The sequence below is a fragment of the Trichomycterus rosablanca genome, chromosome 15 (assembly GCF_030014385.1).
Source record: "Trichomycterus rosablanca isolate fTriRos1 chromosome 15, fTriRos1.hap1, whole genome shotgun sequence".
Taxonomy (NCBI): Eukaryota; Metazoa; Chordata; class Actinopteri; order Siluriformes; family Trichomycteridae; genus Trichomycterus; species Trichomycterus rosablanca.
In genome coordinates, this window is record NC_086002.1 from 4,765,417 (window position 1) to 4,784,777 (window position 19,361).

Below are 19,361 nucleotides of genomic sequence, written 5' to 3' on the forward strand. Positions count from 1 at the left end.
CTTCACCGATACCAATCACTAATAATATTGCCTGTATTAATATAAGCTAAAATAATTTTTTCAAACATTTTTGAAGGCGTTTACATAAAAAAGCGGATTGATAAAGCCCATCACTGTGAAAAAACATGTCGAATCCGCGAAACAAAACAAACCGATCTTTATAAGCCGAGTACCCACAATTCCACTTCCTCTTTCCTGTCCCTGCCGTCGCCATGAAGTAAGCGTAATCTGTTTTATCCGCATCAATCCACCCGAAAATCATTGAAATAAACTCATCGTGTATAAATGTAACTACATTTTAGGGCTAATATGTTAGTAATTAAATACTATTTCTAACTTGCAGGGTCGAGTTGTGCAGTTTCAGCGGATACAAAATATATCCCGGTCACGGCCGGCGATATGCCCGTATTGACGGGAAGGTAAAGCATCTTTATCGCCTCTGTTTTCCTTCTGAAACTCTGTTTGTCATTGTTTAATTAAACACACAGAATTAACGTCTTATTTCGGAAAAGCTAAACTCTGTACTTATTGTGGGTCCAGTACTCTTTATGGTATTAAACAGTGATGCTAGTTAGCTTAGCACCGGCCTGTCAGCTCCATGTAGTAAATGAACATGATGTAAGATAACTGTAGTGTAGGTTACTCTTACCCAGTGTTGGTCTCTTTTTACCAGAAGCCGGTCTATGCATTGTATTTACAGATCTCAATACACTTACTGTCCATTTTATAAGCTACAACAACCCTATAAATAGATATGACTTGGGTATACAATTACTAAATGTATGTAGCACACGTGTAGCCCTTTTCACTATGCTATCCCCTCTACCCACATCAATACATAGCGCCTGTCATGGTTGTTTTGATCTGTTATTAGTCTATCAGTTGCAGCAGTATCAGTCAGTACATGTATGTATTGGGGCCAGTGATAGCTCAGTGGTTAAGGTCCTGGACTAGTAAACAGAAGGTTGCCGGTTCAAGCCCCGCCACCACCAAGTTGCCACTGTTTGGTCCCTGAGCAAGGCCCTTAACCCTCAATTGCTCATTGTGTAAGTCGCTTTGGATAAAAGCGTCTGCTAAATGCTGAAAATGTAAATGTATTGTTGGGTCCTCTTCACACTTGGTTGAGTTGTTGGGTTTGATTGATTGTTAAATGTATGTTACGCTAATCCAGTGTTGTTCTCTTCACCAGAAGATCTTACTGTCCATTTTATAAGCTACAACACTCCTATAAATAGTTATGATTTGGGTATACAATTACTAGATGTATTAAGCACATGTATAACATGCACATTTCCAATGTGTTATTACGTCTAGCAATGCTTAGATCCTGACACAGCTGTGTTGATTTTGTTATGAACCTTTATCAGATATCAGGTGCAGCAGTGTCTGTCAGTACACGTATGTATAGCTGGGTATAGCTTGTTTTGGAATGGGCATCTTCTCTTCAGGATTGTGCTTGGAGACCAAGACTTTCTGTTCGATTATGCAACTGTAACATGTTAATTGCTGAGATTTATTTGCAGAATTTCATGCAATAGCTTGTTTTGGTGGGACTTTTAACCTGCAACCAAGTTAAGTTTTTAGAAGCGATATTTATGATCGAAGGGTTTCTGTGAATGCTACTGTTTATCCTTAATGTGTGATAGTTAAAATTCTATAGCTTTGCAAGCCAGATATGTGCTTTTATATGGAATGACAGACTGTCTAGTACAGTGTTATGAAAAATGTAGATTTTGTTGCCCCTTGAGGCGTTGCAGTACGACCTGTGTCGCTCCTGTGTCATAAGGTGGCATATAATAAAGGTCTGTGTTTACGCCTAGTTCCCTCCTGTGGGTTCTCAGTGTCTTTATAGTCCTACAAATCTTAAAACTGCTCTACTTCAGTCTTTGATAGAATTCCAGTTGTAATATAGTAATAAGCTTATTATTGGCAAAGTATTTGCATGAATGAGGGAGTGTGTTAAATGTACACTAAAAGTGATGAGTGGATGAGTTTAAATGTTTAATGTACAGAGTGGTGGAGAGGTGAAGACAGTGCGGGCAGGGTGGTGTAGAGTGGCATGAGTGATTTGTGATAGATGGGTATCCGCCAGAGTGAAAGCAGCAGTGTCTGTCAGTACGTGTTGTATGTATGTATGTATGTATGTATGTATAGTTGGCTCCTATGTCCACGTGGATGAGGTGTTTAAACAATTAATTTTGGGCTTGTTTTGGTATGGGTATTGTCTATTTGGGAAGAGGCTGTTAAAGCATCGTGCTTGTTTACCGTTCTTAATTTATTTTAAATGTTGCTTATGTTGAATATCGTCAAGATATATTTGGGTGTAAGCATCATGTAAGTGAACTTTAATCAGTAATTGTATAGAGGAGTATATCTATGATAGGTTCAGCTCAATAGCTAGTGAATATGTGTACAGCATGGAAGTGGGTTGTGGGATGATGTGCTGTACAGTTGGTGCATGTTGACCTATTTTTTTCCTACTTTGACAGGTGTTCCAGTTCCTGAACGCCAAGTGTGAATCTGCTTTCTTGACCAAGAGAAACCCCAGGCAGATTAACTGGACAGTCCTGTACAGGCGCAAACACAAGAAGGGCCAGTCTGTAAGTACACTTATACTGGTTATAAGGTTTGCTGTGTGAATCCCAGGATTGTGTGTTGGCTTGGACCATCTACACTTGTACTTTTATGCATAATATAATAATTGTAACTGATTTCAAATGCTTGGCTGGTTCCAAATCTGCTGCTACTGTACTTGATGGTATATAATCATGTACCCAATGTGGTAGTACTAATTTGCATAATCCCTTTACTTCACTTTTTATTTACTGTCCTAATTTGGGTCTCTAGTTGGTCATGCTGTTGCCTTGACCGGACAATACACGATACTATTGGAGATCCTCTTCCTAGGACTTGGCCAGCTGTGTTGAGCTCCTGGCCATACTGGTAGCACAGCCAGGAATTTTAGTGGTGGGCTTGTGTATTAGATGATAACACCAACTAGAAGCACCATAACTTGTATGTCTGGCAATGCTTCGGTTATGGCTACATTAATTTTCTAAGTACTGAATGAAATACTTGAAGTAGTCTTATAAAAATATTAGAGTGCACTACAAACTTTGTAGAATTAGTTTTTAAGCCTGAATAAATAAAGGTTTAGAACATGAGCCAAGTGCTAATGCCACAAACAACTTTGTCTAATAATTCTCAGCCATAATTTAATGTTTAACGTTCTGTCTTTTTCCGCCGCAATAGGAAGAGGTGACGAAAAAGCGCACCCGTCGTGCTGTCAAGTTCCAGAGGGCCATCACCGGGGCTTCTCTAGCTGAGATCCTGGCCAAGAGGAACCAGAAGCCTGAGGTGCGCAAAGCCCAGAGGGAGCAGGCTATCAGGTCAGTGCTTAAACAATCGCACCTTTTTGATTCGTGAGAATTTACATGTGAAGCGTTTCTGTGCGTGCTACTGTTTATTCTTAATGTGAAATTATACAATAATCTTAAAGGTTTGTGCCTGCAAACTGTGCTGTTGTGAACAGAGCTAAAATTCTACAGCCGTGCAAGCAAGATTATTGCTTTATATGATGAAATGACAGACAGGGTAGTACAGTGTAGTGAAAATGTAGATTTTGTTGCCCCTTGAGGCGTTGCAGTACGACCTGTGTCGCTCCTGTGTCATAAGGTGGCATATAATAAAGGTCTGTGTTTACGCCTAGTTCCCTCCTGTGGGTTCTCAGTGTCTTTATAGTCCTACAAATCTTAAAACGGCTCTACTTCATTCTTTGATGATTTGCAATTGTAATATAGTAATGCGCTTATTGTTGAATTGTGCGTGAATGAGAAGAAGGGTGTTAAATGTGCACTTCAGGTGAAGTGGATGTGTTTAAATACTTATTTACAAACTTATGGTAAGGTGGAGTTAAGACAGTAGTGAGGCCTGCAATGTTGTATGGCTTGGAGACAGTGGCACTGCCAAAAAGACAGCAGGGGGAGCTGGAGGAGGCAGAAATGCTGCGATTCTTTTTGGGAGTGACTAGGATGGACAACATTGGATTGGCTTGTTTTGGATAATGTTGGTAAAGTGAGGGAGAGCAGTGAGACGGTCTGGGCATGTGCAGAGGAGGGATGAGAGTTCAGTCAGGAAAGGGTGTTGAGCATGAAGACAAGTGTTTTTACATGGACATGGCTGTGCTAGCAACATGGACATGTAATTAAAAAGTTTATAAACACCTGAAATAAGTGTTGAATACCTCAGCAGCAGTAGTGGTTAGTCTATTAAATAGTACTCAAGTAGTGCAGAAATTTTGAAGCACATACAGAAATTCAGGAGCAAACTAAGTCTGTCATAGCAAAAATTGAACATGTTCTTCTGGCTGTTGCTTTCAGCTTCAAATTTAAAACATAAAATGCTTGCACTGTTCTAAAGTGAAATGCAGTTAGTCAGTATTTTAGTCAGCACAGTGTGGCTCATGCTTAATCATCCAGTAAACGGAATTGGAAATCAGTGACTTTCTTAAACAGGTTGTCTGGTCCACCTGCATCGATGGCATGCTCACCAGCCTTTGTTTATCTGGTCTAGGGGACATTTAATTTTGCATAGCATAGATAAAAACATACCCTACGATCAGGGATGTCCCGATCACGTTTTTTGGTTCCCGATCGTTAATTTTGATCCCGATCCGATAGTCTCAAACCGATACTTGTATTTTCGAGATTGTGTCTAGATAAGAACTAAATAATACTGTTCACACAGTGCACACTTCAAGCACATTAGTTATTCAAATTAATCCAATGTACATGTTTAACAATGGAATAGCTCTGCAAGTGCTGTAGGAAAAAAATTGCCTGCCTCCAAGCTATTGTTTTATTTTTACAAAATAAAAGTAAACAAACTTAGTGCAGCATTGTAGTAGTAAAACTAGAACACTCAAAATGAAGTGAAGGTTCTTTTTGAGGAAAATCAGCATCTCTGCCGTGTTGGCGGACAGCCGGTTCCTCTTATCACGTAATAATAAACTCACTGTATTCGGCTGGGTGTTTATTTTTTTAGGTGCCGTATCGAATTGATCGGGCTTAGTGAAGCCGATACCGATCAGTTTAAAAAAATGCCTTGATCGGCCCCGATTCCGATCTTTGAGATCGGATCGTGACATCCCTATCTGCAATCACTTGCAGACCTTTAGTCTCACCATAGAGGCCTGTACCTAATGCCTCCTCTGACGTGGGCAGTAGCTAACCGCTTCTTTTTACCCGCACAAGGCGGGTTCACACAGGAATCAGGATCGCATACTGGGGTCACACACTGCTATTGAAATTTGTATTTGGGAGTCTTAGGATTAAATATTTGCATGCATTTGTGGTCCTTTTATGTATGTTATTTATGAACCATTGTTTTTCTTCATAGGGCTGCCAAGGAGGCTAAGAAGGCAAAGCAGGCAACCAAGAAACCCACAACTCAGAGCACCAAGGTAGGAACTTAATGTAGAGATGTTTTAGTTTAGGGAATTGATTTGAAACTACAATAGAAGTAACACTGCTGCCTGTAGCTGTGTGTGCAGCAATAAGGCACAAGTGTGATTGTTTTATAACCAATTATATCGAGTTAATAATGATTAGGGCTGTTTTGTTGCCCCTTGAGGCGTTGCAGTGCGACTCGGTGTCTTTTCTGTGTCATAAGGTGGCATAGAACAAAGGGCTATGTTTACGCCTAGCACCCGTCTATTGCAGTGGGTTCTCGGTGTCTTTATAGTCCTACAATTACTTGTTCTTTTATAGATCTGATCAGCTGAGCTCGTGATCTGAATTTATGGCTAATATATGCAACTGGATTTTTTTAATGCCAGTATATGGACCAGCACTGCTTGCCTATGCAATTAAATGAGTGTAAATGTGTACTAATTAACGTTCTTCAAAAATAATTCATAAAACGTTCTCATTTTAATTAAAAGACCAGTAATTGAAGGCACGGTGGCTCAGTGGGTAGCACTGTCGCCTCACAGGAAGAAGGTCCTGAGATCCCCAGGTGGAGAGGTCCAGGTCTTTTCTGTGTTGAGTTTGCATGTTCTCCCCTGTCTGTGTGTTTCCTCTCACAGTACAATGACATGCAGTGAGGTGAATAGGAGATTCGAAATTGTACATGACTGTGTTTGACAACGAACTTAGACTGATGAATCTTGTATAATGAGTAACTACCGTTCCTGTCATGAATGTAACCAAAGTGAAAACATGACGTTAAAATCCTAATCAAATAAAAAAGACCAGTAATTCAACACGGTCATGTTGAAACCTCCAGTTTAAAGCATGTAGTGTTTATCCCTCACCCCTTCTCCTTTGTTAGACTTTCTAAAACAATTGGTGTCATCCTAGAAAAGGCTAGTGTAAGTAATGACCATTAGTAAGTCCTTCTGATGGTGCTAATTTGTTTTCTTTTTCCACAGGCCCCTACCAAGGCTGGACCCAAACAGAAGATCGCCAAGCCCATGAAGATCAGCGCTCCTCGTGTGGGTGGCAAGCGCTAAATTTGTTTGGTTTTGTGTAATAAAATTCTCACAATACCATCCTTCTGGCTGTGGATTCTTTTCTCCTCTCGTTTCTATGGAGTGTAAAGACAAGTTCGTGTCATTTATATAAATGGAGACGTTTATTTAAACATTCATACAGATCCATACAGATATTTGTTTACTCAGCCAGGTGTGTAAATATCAAGTGTTCACATTGGTCAATTCATATAGTTTTAACAATTGTCTTAATCAGTCAGCTGTCTTATTCCTTATAACTCAATCTTGCACCTGTGGTCACAAGCGGGTCTCGATCCAAATACAAGAAACTTGAAATCAATTAATTTTGCAGTAGATCCTTAGATCCAAATTGGTTCAGTTTCTCTTGGGCTACGGCGAGTCGTTCCACGCGGTTCTGGATGTCGGCGCGGCGTCTGCCGGCCTCGGACTCTTCGCGCAGGGCTTCGTTCACGTTGACGCCGTCCATTAAACCCAACATCTCGCTGCACAGCAGCTGAGCGGATTCCTTTAGCATGAAATAACGGATCAGCATGGGCACCTGGTCAGCCAGACGCTGCGAGACGATCTGTGAGAAAAGGTGAAAAAGCATCAGTCGCCACAATTCTCCGTGGGAAAAATGTTTGTTATAGCCACTGAATACACAGAAAAATAGTGCAATAATTATTTTCTAATTCGGCATTTAATAAACTAGATTTTTAATTTGTAGCATATATGCAACGCCATGCATTTGCAAAATATTCACATGTATGTACATCATGCATTCTGGCATTTTTCAGGAAATCATATGGAAATTCTGGGCCTGGCTGCTGCTTGCTGGAATGCTGGTGACTGATTTGATGTTGAAGGCCGGGAAAGGTCAATGTCTTGTCTTGAAACTGCTTGAGAGGTGGCAACAGAGTCATTATTGGCATCATCACTGAATCTTATGAATCACTGCTGGTTCTGTCAGGAGCCCACAGATCGTTCCCCTTTTTCGGCACGTTTCGAATCTGCTACAAAAAAATAACCGTAAGGACGCAGCGAACGATTATTGTGTACGGTTGTGCGACTGATAAGAACTACATACCTGTGGCTTTGCCTAGGATTTTTTCGGAAAGCTTATTTGCTAAATTTTTTACTCTATTTCATAGCCTAATTCACTGAACAGCGTGGACGCATCCATTAGCCAGGACGAAAGAACTATGGTACAGATACGTGAGTGAGACGTAAAGTTTAATTTTAGGGTTAAAAGTGTAACACATGGAGTGAAATAGTCGAAACAAGCAACAACTGCTTGGGAGCACCATTACTTAAAACAAAACTATGAACTCCCACCTAGCAGCTGTTACCACTGCTGTTTAAGTTACTAATGTTAATTGTACCTCATAATATGCTTTCAGCATTTTAGGATAATTGGTCCTGTTGTCAAACCCGGCAAAGTTGTCCTCTGTAGCTCCAGTGGTTTGAGTTTCATTCACGGTCCTGAAGTAGATGCCATCTTGGGTGTAGACCAGTTGCTCCATCTCAAACTGCTCCATGATCCTTTGCTCCACCTTGGCTTCCTGCTTCGATTGAATGTTGTCTATCTTGTTCTGTGGTGTAGATTGTTAGTATGGCAAAGATGAAGTATCAGTGTGTTTTTATACTCCCTTCATTTTAGATTTATTACATTTTCTGGTATTTTTTTCTGATAAACCTGTAATAGTTGTGCACGGTGTGTCATGGCAGTCTTAGAATTTTAATGGTTTGTAATTTTCTGATCTGTTTCTTTTTTCTGGGTCAGAAAGATGCATATAAAAAGGGCTAAAATGATTTTTGCACCATTTAAAGGTACACACAAGGTAAGAACACATTCATTTCAATCTCATGGAGGAAGATCACTGACCAAGTGCATGTGATGGCCAGAACAGAAGAGGAACTACTGAAACACAAGTCCTGCAAGGTATTTTATCTTTTGCATGTGATGATGCACCGACATGATAATGAGGACTTGTGAAAGGACTCTGGAGACAACGAAGACCAGGAAAAAGCTGGATTGACATCACATCACCAAGGGCTAGTGTGCTTCAAGCGAGACAAGAGGGCACTGAAGAAGGCTGACCAATCTGTGCAGACAGCCATCACAGCATAGTGACAAGACACAGTAAGGTAAAAATACCAGCCACCTTATCCGGGACAGCTGGGACAGTGGTAGCCTAGTGGGTAGAGCTTCAGACTATCAACTGAAAGGTTGAGAGTTCAAGTCCCAGCTCAGCCATGAGGCCACAGCATCATCAATAAGGTGACATTGGCATGAAACCGGCATTGATGGGTGCAATTAACCAAGCCATAATCATATACTGTAAGCACAAGCAATATAAAGCCATGGCAAATAATTTTGTGGGGTGGCACGGTGGCTATGTGGGTAGCACTGTCACCTCACAGCGAGAAGGTCCAGGGTTCGATACCCAGGTAGGGTGATCTGGGTCCTTTCTGTGTGGAGTTTGCATGTTCTCCCCATGCCTGCGTGGGTTTCCTGCTCCGGTTTCCTCCCACAGTCCAAAAACATGCAAGTGAGGTGAATTGGATACACTAAATTGTCCATGACAATTTACATGACATGTAAATTATTGTAAAAAACATATTGTAAAAAACATGACATGTGCAATTATTGTTTGTAATTATTTGTAAATATTTAGTTTTTTCAGAGTTTTTGACTTTTTATTATTATTATTGTTATACACTGTACTTTTTATTGTCTATTTTTTGTACTGAGTGCGTTACTGTCCCTTCGCTGCTGCAACACTGTGAATTTCCCCACTGTGGGACTAATAAAGGATTATCTTATCTTATCTTATCTTATGACTGTGTTCAATATAACCTTGTGAACTGAGTAATGAGTAACTACCGTTTCTGTCATGAATGTAACAAAGTGTAAAACGACGTTAAAATCCTAATAAACAAATAAACAAAATGTAGTGACTTAAGTTTCTGCACCACAGAGTTGGGTTGCAGTATGTGTATCCAGCATTGTTTTAGATTTAGCTATGTAAAAACAAGACTGCCATGACACACCGTTAACAGTTTATGTAAACCTTCGACCAAAAATGTGCATAATATTTACCGCTGCAATACTCTGGAGGTAAGGGTAGTTGGTGAAGCAGGCTTTAGACACGTCAGCAAACTGATTCTCAATTATCTCTGTAATACACGCATTCAATTACATTAATTAAGTTCATACATCAACAATTAACTGTGTATTATAGGGCTTCTCAACACATGCTAAACGATGGCTCTTTTTAAGGGTGTAAAATGCTTCTCAAACCCAACACAACCCCACTCTTCACACCATGGGCTGTACATTGTAAATAAGTACATATTTCTTAAAATATTAGTTATGTAAGCCATTTAAAGGTTAAAAGTGATAAGTAAGGATAAGTAAGGTTTTTGGAGGGGGGCGGTGCTTTGGTGGTGCAGTGAAAAAGTACGCTAGCTAATCACTGCTGACATCTGAGGGGATCCAGAGTTCGAATCTCGGCGTTGTTATCTGCCGGTCTGGCATCTTCATTGACATGATCAGCTAATGTCTGGATGAAAGATTACTGAACAGCCTAGAAGGTGGGAGGTGCTGGTCCCAAGCCCAGATATAAGTAGGTGGGTGGCATCAGAAAGCACATCCCACATAACTGTGTGAAGTCTGGTATTCAGACCAGATCTGCTGTTGCATCTAACAAAATGTCCCAACTTTTTGCAGAAATGTAAACAGTACAGGCTGTAATTGTAAACCCTATAAAGTGAAGGTGGTTGAAGCATACCTCGTATGATCCTTAGAGTGTCAGTAGCTGGTGCTGTTAGCTGGCTCACACATTTCTGCACCACCATCTCAAACACCTTGTAGTCACTGAAACCAGGCAGCTCTTTTCCTCTGTGCTTCAGGTCATACTCCTTCACCACATCCTGAACCGTTTGGTGGACTGTATATGGACAAATATCAGAAAACCCTGACTGACAATGCCAAATCCATCAGGATGTTAAAGAATATGTGAAAAAGAATGTGCCTTCCTGGTGTCATAGGCTTTTTAGTTTTCTAAAATTTATCATTTTAATAAATCAAAGAGGCAATTGTACCACAGACCAACAAAGTTCATATTGAAGTATTTAGATTTAGACCAATATTATTGTATAATAAGTTAATAAATGCCTCTTTTATATAGACTATTTTTGGAATATTCATTTAGACCCCTGAGAGATTAAAATCATGTTTGATATGACTCCTGCATATGAATTGTTCACTTACATGATTCCTTTGTGCCGTCAAGATGTTCCTTCCACTTTTTGAACTGAGTCCGAAGCAGCACAAACAAGTTCTCATTGTTGACCACTTCACCGGAGGACAAGCGGTTGATCTTATCATTGAAAGTGGTCAGGGTCTGTAAGAACAAGTGACTACAGTCTGTCAGTCATGAGAACCCAGCACAGGATTTGTAAGAAGAGAGAAAGGAAGTAGTCATGCACCTGAATAAAGAAGGTCTTCCTCTTCTGCGGGTCCAGTGGTGGACCAGCTTCACAATGACTCAGTCCTTTCCTCATGTCCCACAGCTGCTTCTTTATCTGCTCTGATAGCAAAGGTAGCGAGCTCTGAAAGAAAACAGTTCAGTTAAGTCGGCCGACGTGGTGTCTAAACAGACATGCTTGGCCTTGCTGTCTGGGAGAAGGGGTAAGAGGGGTAATGACAAAGTCCTGTAATGGATTGGCACCCTGTTCAGTGTATTCCTGCCTTTCATCCATTATTTCATGGTGGAACTGGACCGTTGGCATCATGTAACTTTGCCCCAATCTATGAGATGCCATAATAACTTTCTTGGACTTCATGGTTTGGTATTTGTTTGGATAAAGGGTCTAAAAACGTTTGTGGAGTCTGTTGTTAAACATGAATGAATGTAGGTTTTATATACAGTAGTAAATATGAATCTCTATCCATTATATTTTTCGTTTGTTGGTGTTATTGAGTGTATACAGAAGGAATTGTCTATAACAGAAGGTGTATTGTGCTTTATTGCCTAAAATTAGAATGTAATAGAATAACAGAAACAGGAGCTTTACCCCTTTAGACCCCATGATCTAAAAGCAGACAGTAGGCTATGCAGTAAGCTATTCATCCATTTGAATTGGAATAGCTTTTATGTGTTTGCAGGTGCTGACATTGTCAGTGCATGTGCCGATATAGTCCAGTAATGAAGAAGCATCTATACTAACTCTGTGCATACGTGTGTATTAATGGTGCAAGAGGTTAGCTGTTGTTAGTTGACGTTGTGCTAGTTCCTCTGTCTGGGTAGCAGTTAGTGTCTGGAAATTGCACCATTATACATCTGATACCGTCCTTACTGTAAGTTTTACTAATTTGTTAAGTGGAACGTAATTCAAAAACAGGAACAGAAAAACTTTGTCAGACTGGTCTTGTGGGGAGGGACTTTCTATCCACGCATTGACAAGGAAAATGCTAGGTAGGAATGTGCCCATTCGTTTATGTTGTCGATCCACCTCAAGGTTCAAAGTGTTCAATTTTCTTGTCAGCACAGATGTAACAACTTTATTTGAGATGCCGTAGCCTTCCTGTTAACTCTAACCAATTTGCCATTTCCCTCTGACCTTCCTGTCTAACAGGTCCTTGTGTTTGCAGAAACGGTTGACGTGTCAGTATGAATTTTTCAGCTGCACTGCTCTCACATATCACAACACAAACTTCCAAAACATATAGATTTTTAAATAGAGACTTCGTAATAAAAAAAGGATTTATATTAACGAAGAAATTCTGAACAATGCCAGAGCTTTGAAAGCAATTATTTATTTGTAGCCTGTGGTACTATACTATATCTGTAAGGAAGTGTGTAGAGGGCGGCAGCCATCCAACCCCCCCCCCCCCCCCCCCCCCCCCCTGGAGTTTTTCTTTTTATTTTATTGAATCAACTTAGGTATTTTATTGGTGTGACTTTCCTCTTTAATAAACATATTGAGACATCAGCTGTGTGTTCATTTATATCATGATTAACTGAACCCGTGGGGAAGAGTCCGTTTCTGCTACTGTTAAGTGGGGTCTCCCACCCTTCACAACCAGGGAATGGCATTGTCGGTTATTATTACTGTTACTTTAGGGTAATACGGGCCACATATTTTTAAGTAAGTAATATATTTTAGAAGCTGTTAGAAAATGTAAATTTTTCTTAAACACCCCAAATATTTATTTAATGGGCTTAATAACTGATCAAATATTCTGTTTATTATTCTTCAGAAGCATAGGCTTAGTAAAAAACATTTAAAAATAGCGTGATACCTTAATGTGATCGACCAGGTCTTGAGTTAGTTTGGAGGAGAGACACTGGACCGTTGCTTTCTCCTCATACAACAGGCAACTGGTAATGAATCAAAAAGAAATCTATATAGTATGTGCCAGTACTGTTTATCAGCTGCTATAAATGAAATATTTTCATATAAATTCTACCTGAAGATTTCATGAGATCTGAAGAAGTCTCTCTCCACTCGAGTTGCTTCAGTCAGAGAAAGCCCGTCATCAATCTGCTTTTGGCCACGACATTTAACGATGATGTATCCTTTGTTCAAGGGAATGACCTGATTTCGGACTATTTCCAAGATATTTTTCTCTGTTCCCATGTCCACAAGGTCTGGCTTGGTTAGGATAGCTGTGAGAGGAAAGAAAACATGATTGTTATTATCATTAGTAAGAGTGTGGGAGGAATGATGAGCATATTAGCTGGTAGTACTGCACTAGGAATATTGGTGGTAACAGTTGTAGCAGTCGCAGTAATAGTAGTTTCAAAGACTTATACGTACATCTATATAATAGTAGTAGTAGCAATACTGGGTGATACATTACCCAGAGTTCTTTTCCCTTCAGGATCCACTTCCTGTGCCATTTTCAGTGCTTCTGTTGTGGCTATGTCAACGTTACACGGCACCACAACCAAGTTGATCGTTTCATTTTTCTCGATGTATTTCAGGATGAGATTTTTAATCTAACAGAATGAAATAATTAGAAAGCGAAAGTAAAAGTGTAAATCTGAAAAGCACAACGTACCAATTTAGAGTTCCAACGTACCTGGTGTCCGATGTCCTCAGGTTGACCCTTTACAGGAACTCGGGCAATCCCGGGTAGATCGATCAGTGTGAGATCACACACGTCGGGAGCCATGATCTCCAGAGTAATGAGATCATCACAGATTCCAACTCCTTCTCCAGCCAACTCATTCTGGGCTGTTAGACAGACGTAGCAGCTCTGAGATTATGTGATTCTTTTGTAAACATAGATAATAATAGAAATGTGCAGATTTTGAAATTTAGAATATTTGAATATAAAATGCAAATTTTACATTTTTACAAAATGAGATTCATAAATCCAACAGTCATAAAATATGTATTTTTTTTGTTAAATTTACTGTATGCTCAATTACTGCAGTGGTGTTGATGTCATCAGTTTTCGCAGTGCAATATGAGATGCAGCCAAGTTGGTTCGGTATTAAAAAGCTTGAAATAAAAAACTTAAATCCCCAGAGCAGAACCTGACAACAATGTTCTTCTGTCAGTGCTGCAAAACAAGGAAGTAGTCTGTTTTAATTTGTTCTGCTTTTTCAGAACTTAGTTGTACAAACCTGTCTCAACGTAACCCTCAACCTCAGACGGATCAGAAAACTCAATAAACTCGTCTTTGTAAGAAATAACAGCTCTCCAGTTAACACCACCCCTAATCTTCCGCAGCTTTAGCTCCAGTGGACACCTGGTAACAATACCTAGAGTAGAGAAAAAACAGTAAAAATGATTTTATTTTCAGTCTAATTTTTTTATTTCTGTTTGTTTTAGAAAAGGTTTTAAACAGATGATTTAAAAGGAAGTACCCAGCTAACAATTTTTGGTTCCCAGAACGTTCCGGGAACGTTAGTTTTTGGTTCCCAGAACGTTCTGGGAACGGATCATTTTGGTTGCCCTTTGGTTCCCCAGGACATTTTTCTTTACGGAAATAGAACGTTCCCGTTTGGTTGTGCATTATAGTTGTGGGAACGTTTCCCTAACGTTCCCGTAACCTTAAAATTATTGAAATCTTAAGGGAACCTTGTACTAACCTTTAAATTATTGAAAACTTTCGACAACCTTGCAATAACACTCCGGTAACACCGGCAGCCCGTGTCGGCTCTGACTCTTTTTGAATGACTGCCCAGAATCGGGCCAAATACACTGGCCCAAATCCGGGTGCCAGATCTCCGCCGACTCTCCCATAACTGGGCCGGAATAGCCCCCGAAACACTGCGATACCATTTATTTACCGTTTTCTTCTCCTTTCACATCCTCATAGATAAAATAGTAGATTTATGCTACAGATTAACTACAGATGCTACAAATTAACTACAGATTGTGCAGTAGAAAGTATTTTATTAAGATAATTGCAGCAAGTAGTATAATAATAATAATCAGAATATTATAAATAAGACCAATTACAAAAGTGAACCAAAATGACAGCTATATGAATACTATACATAGAAAATAACATATAATTGCATATAAGAATAATAATTATAAAAGTAAATTATATATATATATATATATATATATATATATACAGTGTATCACAAAAGTGAGTACACCCCTCACATTTCTGCAAATATTTCATTATATCTTTTCATGGGACAACACTATAGACATGAAACTTGGATATAACTTAGAGTAGTCAGTGTACAGCTTGTATAGCAGTGTAGATTTACTGTCTTCTGAAAATAACTCAACACACAGCCATTAATGTCTAAATAGCTGGCAACATAAGTGAGTACACCCCACAGTGAACATGTCCAAATTGTGCCCAAATGTGTCGTTGTCCCTCCCTGGTGTCATGTGTCAAGGTCCCAGGTGTAAATGGGGAGCAGGGCTGTTAAATTTGGTGTTTTGGGTACAATTCTCTCATACTGGCCACTGGATATTCAACATGGCACCTCATGGCAAAGAACTCTCTGAGGATGTGAGAAATAGAATTGTTGCTCTCCACAAAGATGGCCTGGGCTATAAGAAGATTGCTAACACCCTGAAACTGAGCTACAGCATGGTGGCCAAGGTCATACAGCGGTTTTCCAGGACAGGTTCCACTCGGAACAGGCTTCGCCAGGGTCGACCAAAGAAGTTGAGTCCACGTGTTCGGCATCATATCCAGAGGTTGGCTTTAAAAAATAGACACATGAGTGCTGCCAGCATTGCTGCAGAGGTTGAAGGCGTGGGAGGTCAGCCTGTCAGTGCTCAGACCATACGCCGCACACTGCATCAACTCGGTCTGCATGGTCGTCATCCCAGAAGGAAGCTGACACACAAGAAAGCCCGCAAACAGTTTGCTGAAGACAAGCAGTCCAAGAACATGGATTACTGGAATGCCCTGTGGTCTGACGAGACTAAGATTAACTTGTTTGGCTCAGATGGTGTCCAGCATGTGTGGCGGCACCCTGGTGAGAAGTACCAAGACAACTGTATCTTGCCTACAGTCAAGCATGGTGGTGGTAGCATCATGGTCTTGGGCTGCATGAGTGTTGCTGGCACTGGGGAGCTGCAGTTCATTGAGGGAAACATGAATTCCAACATGTACTGTGACATTCTGAAACAGAGCATGATCCCCTCCCTTCGAAAACTGGGCCTCATGGCAGTTTTCCAACAGGATAACGACCCCAAACACAACCTCCAAGATGACAACTGCCTTGCTGAGGAAGCTGAAGGTAAAGGTGATGGACTAAACCCAATTGAGCACCTGTGGCGCATCCTCAAGTGGAAGGTGGAGGAGTTCAAGGTGTCTAACATCCACCAGCTCCGTGATGTCATCATGGAGAAGTGGAAAAGGATTCCAGTAGCAACCTGTGCAGCTCTGGTGAATTCCATGCCCAGGAGGGTTAAGGCAGTGCTGGATAATAATGGTGGTCACACAAAATATTGACACTTTGGGCACAATTTGGACATGTTCACTGTTGGGTGTACTCACTTATGTTGCCAGCCATTTAGACATTAATGGCTGTGTGTTGAGTTATTTTCAGAAGACAGTAAATCTACACTGCTATACAAGTTGTACACTGACTACTCTTAAGTTATATCCAAGTTTCATGTCTATAGTGTTGTCCCATGAAAAGATATAATGAAATATTTGCAGAAATGTGAGGGGTGTACTCACTTTTGTGATACACTGTATATATATATATATATACAATATAAAGAAGTACTGTTTGTTTGTTTATTAGGATTTTAACCTCATGTTTTACACTTTGGTTACATTCATGACAGGAACGGTAGTTACTCATAACACAAGATTCATCAGTTCTCAAGGTTATATCAAACACATGAACAATTTAGTGTCTCCAATTCACCTCACTTGCATGTCTTTGGACTGTGGGAGGAAACCGGAGCACCCGGATGAAACCTACGAGGACATGGGGAGAACATGCAAACAACACAGAAATGACCCAGACCGCCCCACCTGGGGATCGAACCCAGAACCTTCTTGCTGGATCTTGTGACCTTGGCTGATGATCTACACCGGCTGTTAGATGCTGCAGAGTAGTGTTCATAGTTTTTACTCATGTATGAGAGGTGAATAAGCAAATGTGGCTCAGTGATGGTAGTGGACACTTGAATATCTACAAAACGCTCGTTCTGCCGGCGCTGAATCAGAGACTGGACGCTGGGCCACAGCCGGACAACCAGGGTCGGCGCGCACGCGTTTCTACGAGCACCAGCCAAACCCAGCTGTGGTAACAACTGGGCCGGATCTGGCTACATTCATTCTGGCCGATTCTGACACTCGGCCGACTGTGCCGATAGAAAAGTGGGAACTGGGCCAGATGATTGTGCTAGCTGGGTTAACTTAGAAACCTTCCGGGAACGTTACTGGAACGATACTTTATACACATAAGGTACTTTATCCTACCAAAAAACTTTAAAGATCATAAGAAAACCTTCCGGGAACGTTACTGGAACGTTACTTTAAACACATAAGAAAGAAAATCTTAAGGCAACTTTTAGATAACGTTCTCTGTTAGTTTTCATAAAACCATGAGAGAACGTTAGGTTTCATAGTTCCCGGAACGTTCCGGGAACAGCGCTAATTTTTTTAACGAAAATAGAACGTTCCCATAACGTTATGGGATGGTTCCCTAAAAATAACCATAGGGGAACCAAAATCTAACGTTACGGGAACGTTCTGTGTTAGCTGGGTAAGAATATTGTGCTCTGAAAAATGTTTTTATTGTGCACTAAAATGTTTGCTGATCCTCAACTGCTTGTGTATATTTGGGTATTAATGACCTGATCAGACACCATTTGATGATACATTCATGTATAATATGTGATTTTAAAGGCTTTTCTGTAAATATAAAACACAACCCACCACTTCCTCTGGGCAACGCTACACCAGATAGAGCTTCCAACACTGAGCTTTTTCCAGAGCTCTGATCTCCAATCACAGCTATACGTGGTAAAGACATATCCTCTTCAATCCCAATCAGCCTCAGAGAGTCGATCAGATCGATGTAAGGTCGAACCTTCTCCTCTAAGTGGCTGTGAAACTCCCCCTCCATTGCTTTACTGTGAATAAGAAACGGGTGTTAGGATTCCTGGTGCTATGAAAAAGTTTTTGCCTCATTCCCATTTTTATTTTTTTTCATATTTATATTTAGTTTATATTTTTAAAAATTCAAATAGATTTTACATTTAATAGCAAAAAGTTGGGAAGCAGCAAAATAAAGGTAATATAATTATAACTGTTATAGAATATTCAAGTGTTACTGTTTTGAAACATTGAAACAACAACAAACAAGTGAATTTTTTACAGGCGAGAATTTCATGATTGTGTATAAAAATATATAAAGATATAACAATATGTAAATATATACATATCTACATTTAAATATAAATATCTATCTATCATCTATCTATCTATCTATCTATCTATCTATCTATCTATCTATCTATCTATCTATCTATCTATCTATCTATCTATCTATGTCTCTCTATATCTGTATCTGTCTGTCTGTCTACTATCTATCTATCTATCTATCTATCTGTCTGTCTGTCTGTCTGTCTGTCTGTCTGTCTGTCTGTCTGTCTGTCTGTCTGTCTGTCTTTCTATATAAATATATACACATCAATTATACTTTATAATACAATTTGTAAGAGTAGAACCAGTAGGTTTAGCCCTGTTCGGCTTGCTGATCTTACTTATCATAATTACTGCATCATATGACCATAAAATAAACATGAAATATATTAATTCATCTTATGAACTCAATATTTAGTAAAATATTTGAAAATGTATAAACTGAAATCATAGAATTCAATACAGAAATGCACATCATGACAATAAATCACATGTGAAATGACTAAAATAGTACAATAATAAATTACACCTTACAACAACAAAAAGTACTAAAAGATCACAGGACGGATGTTTTTACTTACCTGACTGATCTCAACAACTTAATTTCTAGACAGATGCAAATAACTAAAACTTGACTAGAACACAAACGTTCCAATGAGAAAGTGTAATATAACACTTGTGTTTGAATGTGAAACCAGCAACCAGGTAGAAGAGTATATAAACAGTCTGGGTTTCCCCTGGTAGTTCATTACTGGTTATAAAAAGCTTTCATCATTTATCATCATTAAAGTGAAATATTTTACTTAGTTTACTAAGGTAGTTTTACCTTTTACTCAAGAATACCTGATTATACATATGATCACTGACTCTTCTCTCTTCGGTCTGTTTTTCTGCTGGTGCATGAGACCAGCACCCTATTTTCTCTTTTTGGGAGCACAATGCTTGTGGTCTTTTTCATGCGTCACAAGGGAACCGCCCTGGACAAGC

The 19,361-nt window shown here is 39.7% G+C and overlaps 2 protein-coding genes and 3 non-coding genes across 5 annotated transcripts; 4 read left to right on the forward strand and 1 right to left on the reverse strand.

Annotated features, from left to right (window-relative positions):
* Positions 1–178: 178 nt before the first annotated feature.
* rpl24 (ribosomal protein L24) lies at positions 179–6,552 on the forward strand. The gene is made up of 6 exons (XM_063010903.1): positions 179–217; positions 344–419; positions 2,490–2,600; positions 3,253–3,389; positions 5,398–5,461; positions 6,431–6,552. Exons 1-6 carry the CDS (start codon positions 213–215, stop codon positions 6,509–6,511), a joined length of 474 nt encoding a protein of 157 aa, XP_062866973.1. The 5' UTR covers positions 179–212; the 3' UTR covers positions 6,512–6,552.
* LOC134329728 (small nucleolar RNA SNORA17) lies at positions 1,736–1,861 on the forward strand. The gene has a single exon (XR_010014949.1). It is a non-coding gene; the product is annotated as a small nucleolar RNA SNORA17 (small nucleolar RNA).
* LOC134329729 (small nucleolar RNA SNORA17) lies at positions 3,625–3,750 on the forward strand. Its single transcript, XR_010014950.1, has one exon. It is a non-coding gene; the product is annotated as a small nucleolar RNA SNORA17 (small nucleolar RNA).
* LOC134329727 (small nucleolar RNA SNORA17) lies at positions 5,619–5,751 on the forward strand. The gene has a single exon (XR_010014948.1). It is a non-coding gene; the product is annotated as a small nucleolar RNA SNORA17 (small nucleolar RNA).
* A 114-nt stretch (positions 6,553–6,666) lies between the features above and the next one.
* LOC134329406 (interferon-induced GTP-binding protein Mx3-like) lies at positions 6,667–18,075 on the reverse strand. Its single transcript, XM_063010661.1, has 12 exons — positions 17,886–18,075; positions 14,134–14,271; positions 13,584–13,738; positions 13,362–13,500; positions 12,969–13,167; positions 12,801–12,879; positions 10,985–11,107; positions 10,767–10,899; positions 10,285–10,443; positions 9,594–9,670; positions 7,927–8,082; positions 6,667–7,076 (listed from the first exon to the last, which is right to left on the reverse strand). Exons 1-12 carry the CDS (start codon positions 18,073–18,075, stop codon positions 6,831–6,833), a joined length of 1,794 nt encoding a protein of 597 aa, XP_062866731.1. The 3' UTR covers positions 6,667–6,830.
* Between the last annotated feature and the right edge of the window lie 1,286 nt (positions 18,076–19,361).

What these genes read in the sequence shown, in the direction of transcription:
- rpl24 (XM_063010903.1), top strand. An exon ending in ATGCCCGTATTGACGGGAAG is followed by an intron (nt 420 to 2,489) that starts GTAAAGCATCTT and finishes CTACTTTGACAG; the next exon opens with GTGTTCCAGTTCCTGAACGC. An exon ending in AACACAAGAAGGGCCAGTCT is followed by an intron (nt 2,601 to 3,252) that starts GTAAGTACACTT and finishes CCGCCGCAATAG; the next exon opens with GAAGAGGTGACGAAAAAGCG.
- LOC134329406 (XM_063010661.1), bottom strand. Translation starts at nt 18,075, where the DNA reads ATGGAGGGGGAGTTTCACAGCCACTTAGAGGAGAAGGTTCGACCTTAC. An exon ending in AGCGTTGCCCAGAGGAAGTG is followed by an intron (nt 14,272 to 17,885) that starts GTGGGTTGTGTT and finishes TCTCTACTCTAG; the next exon opens with GTATTGTTACCAGGTGTCCA. An exon ending in GAGCTACAGAGGACAACTTT is followed by an intron (nt 7,077 to 7,926) that starts GCCGGGTTTGAC and finishes CTTTTCTCACAG; the next exon opens with ATCGTCTCGCAGCGTCTGGC.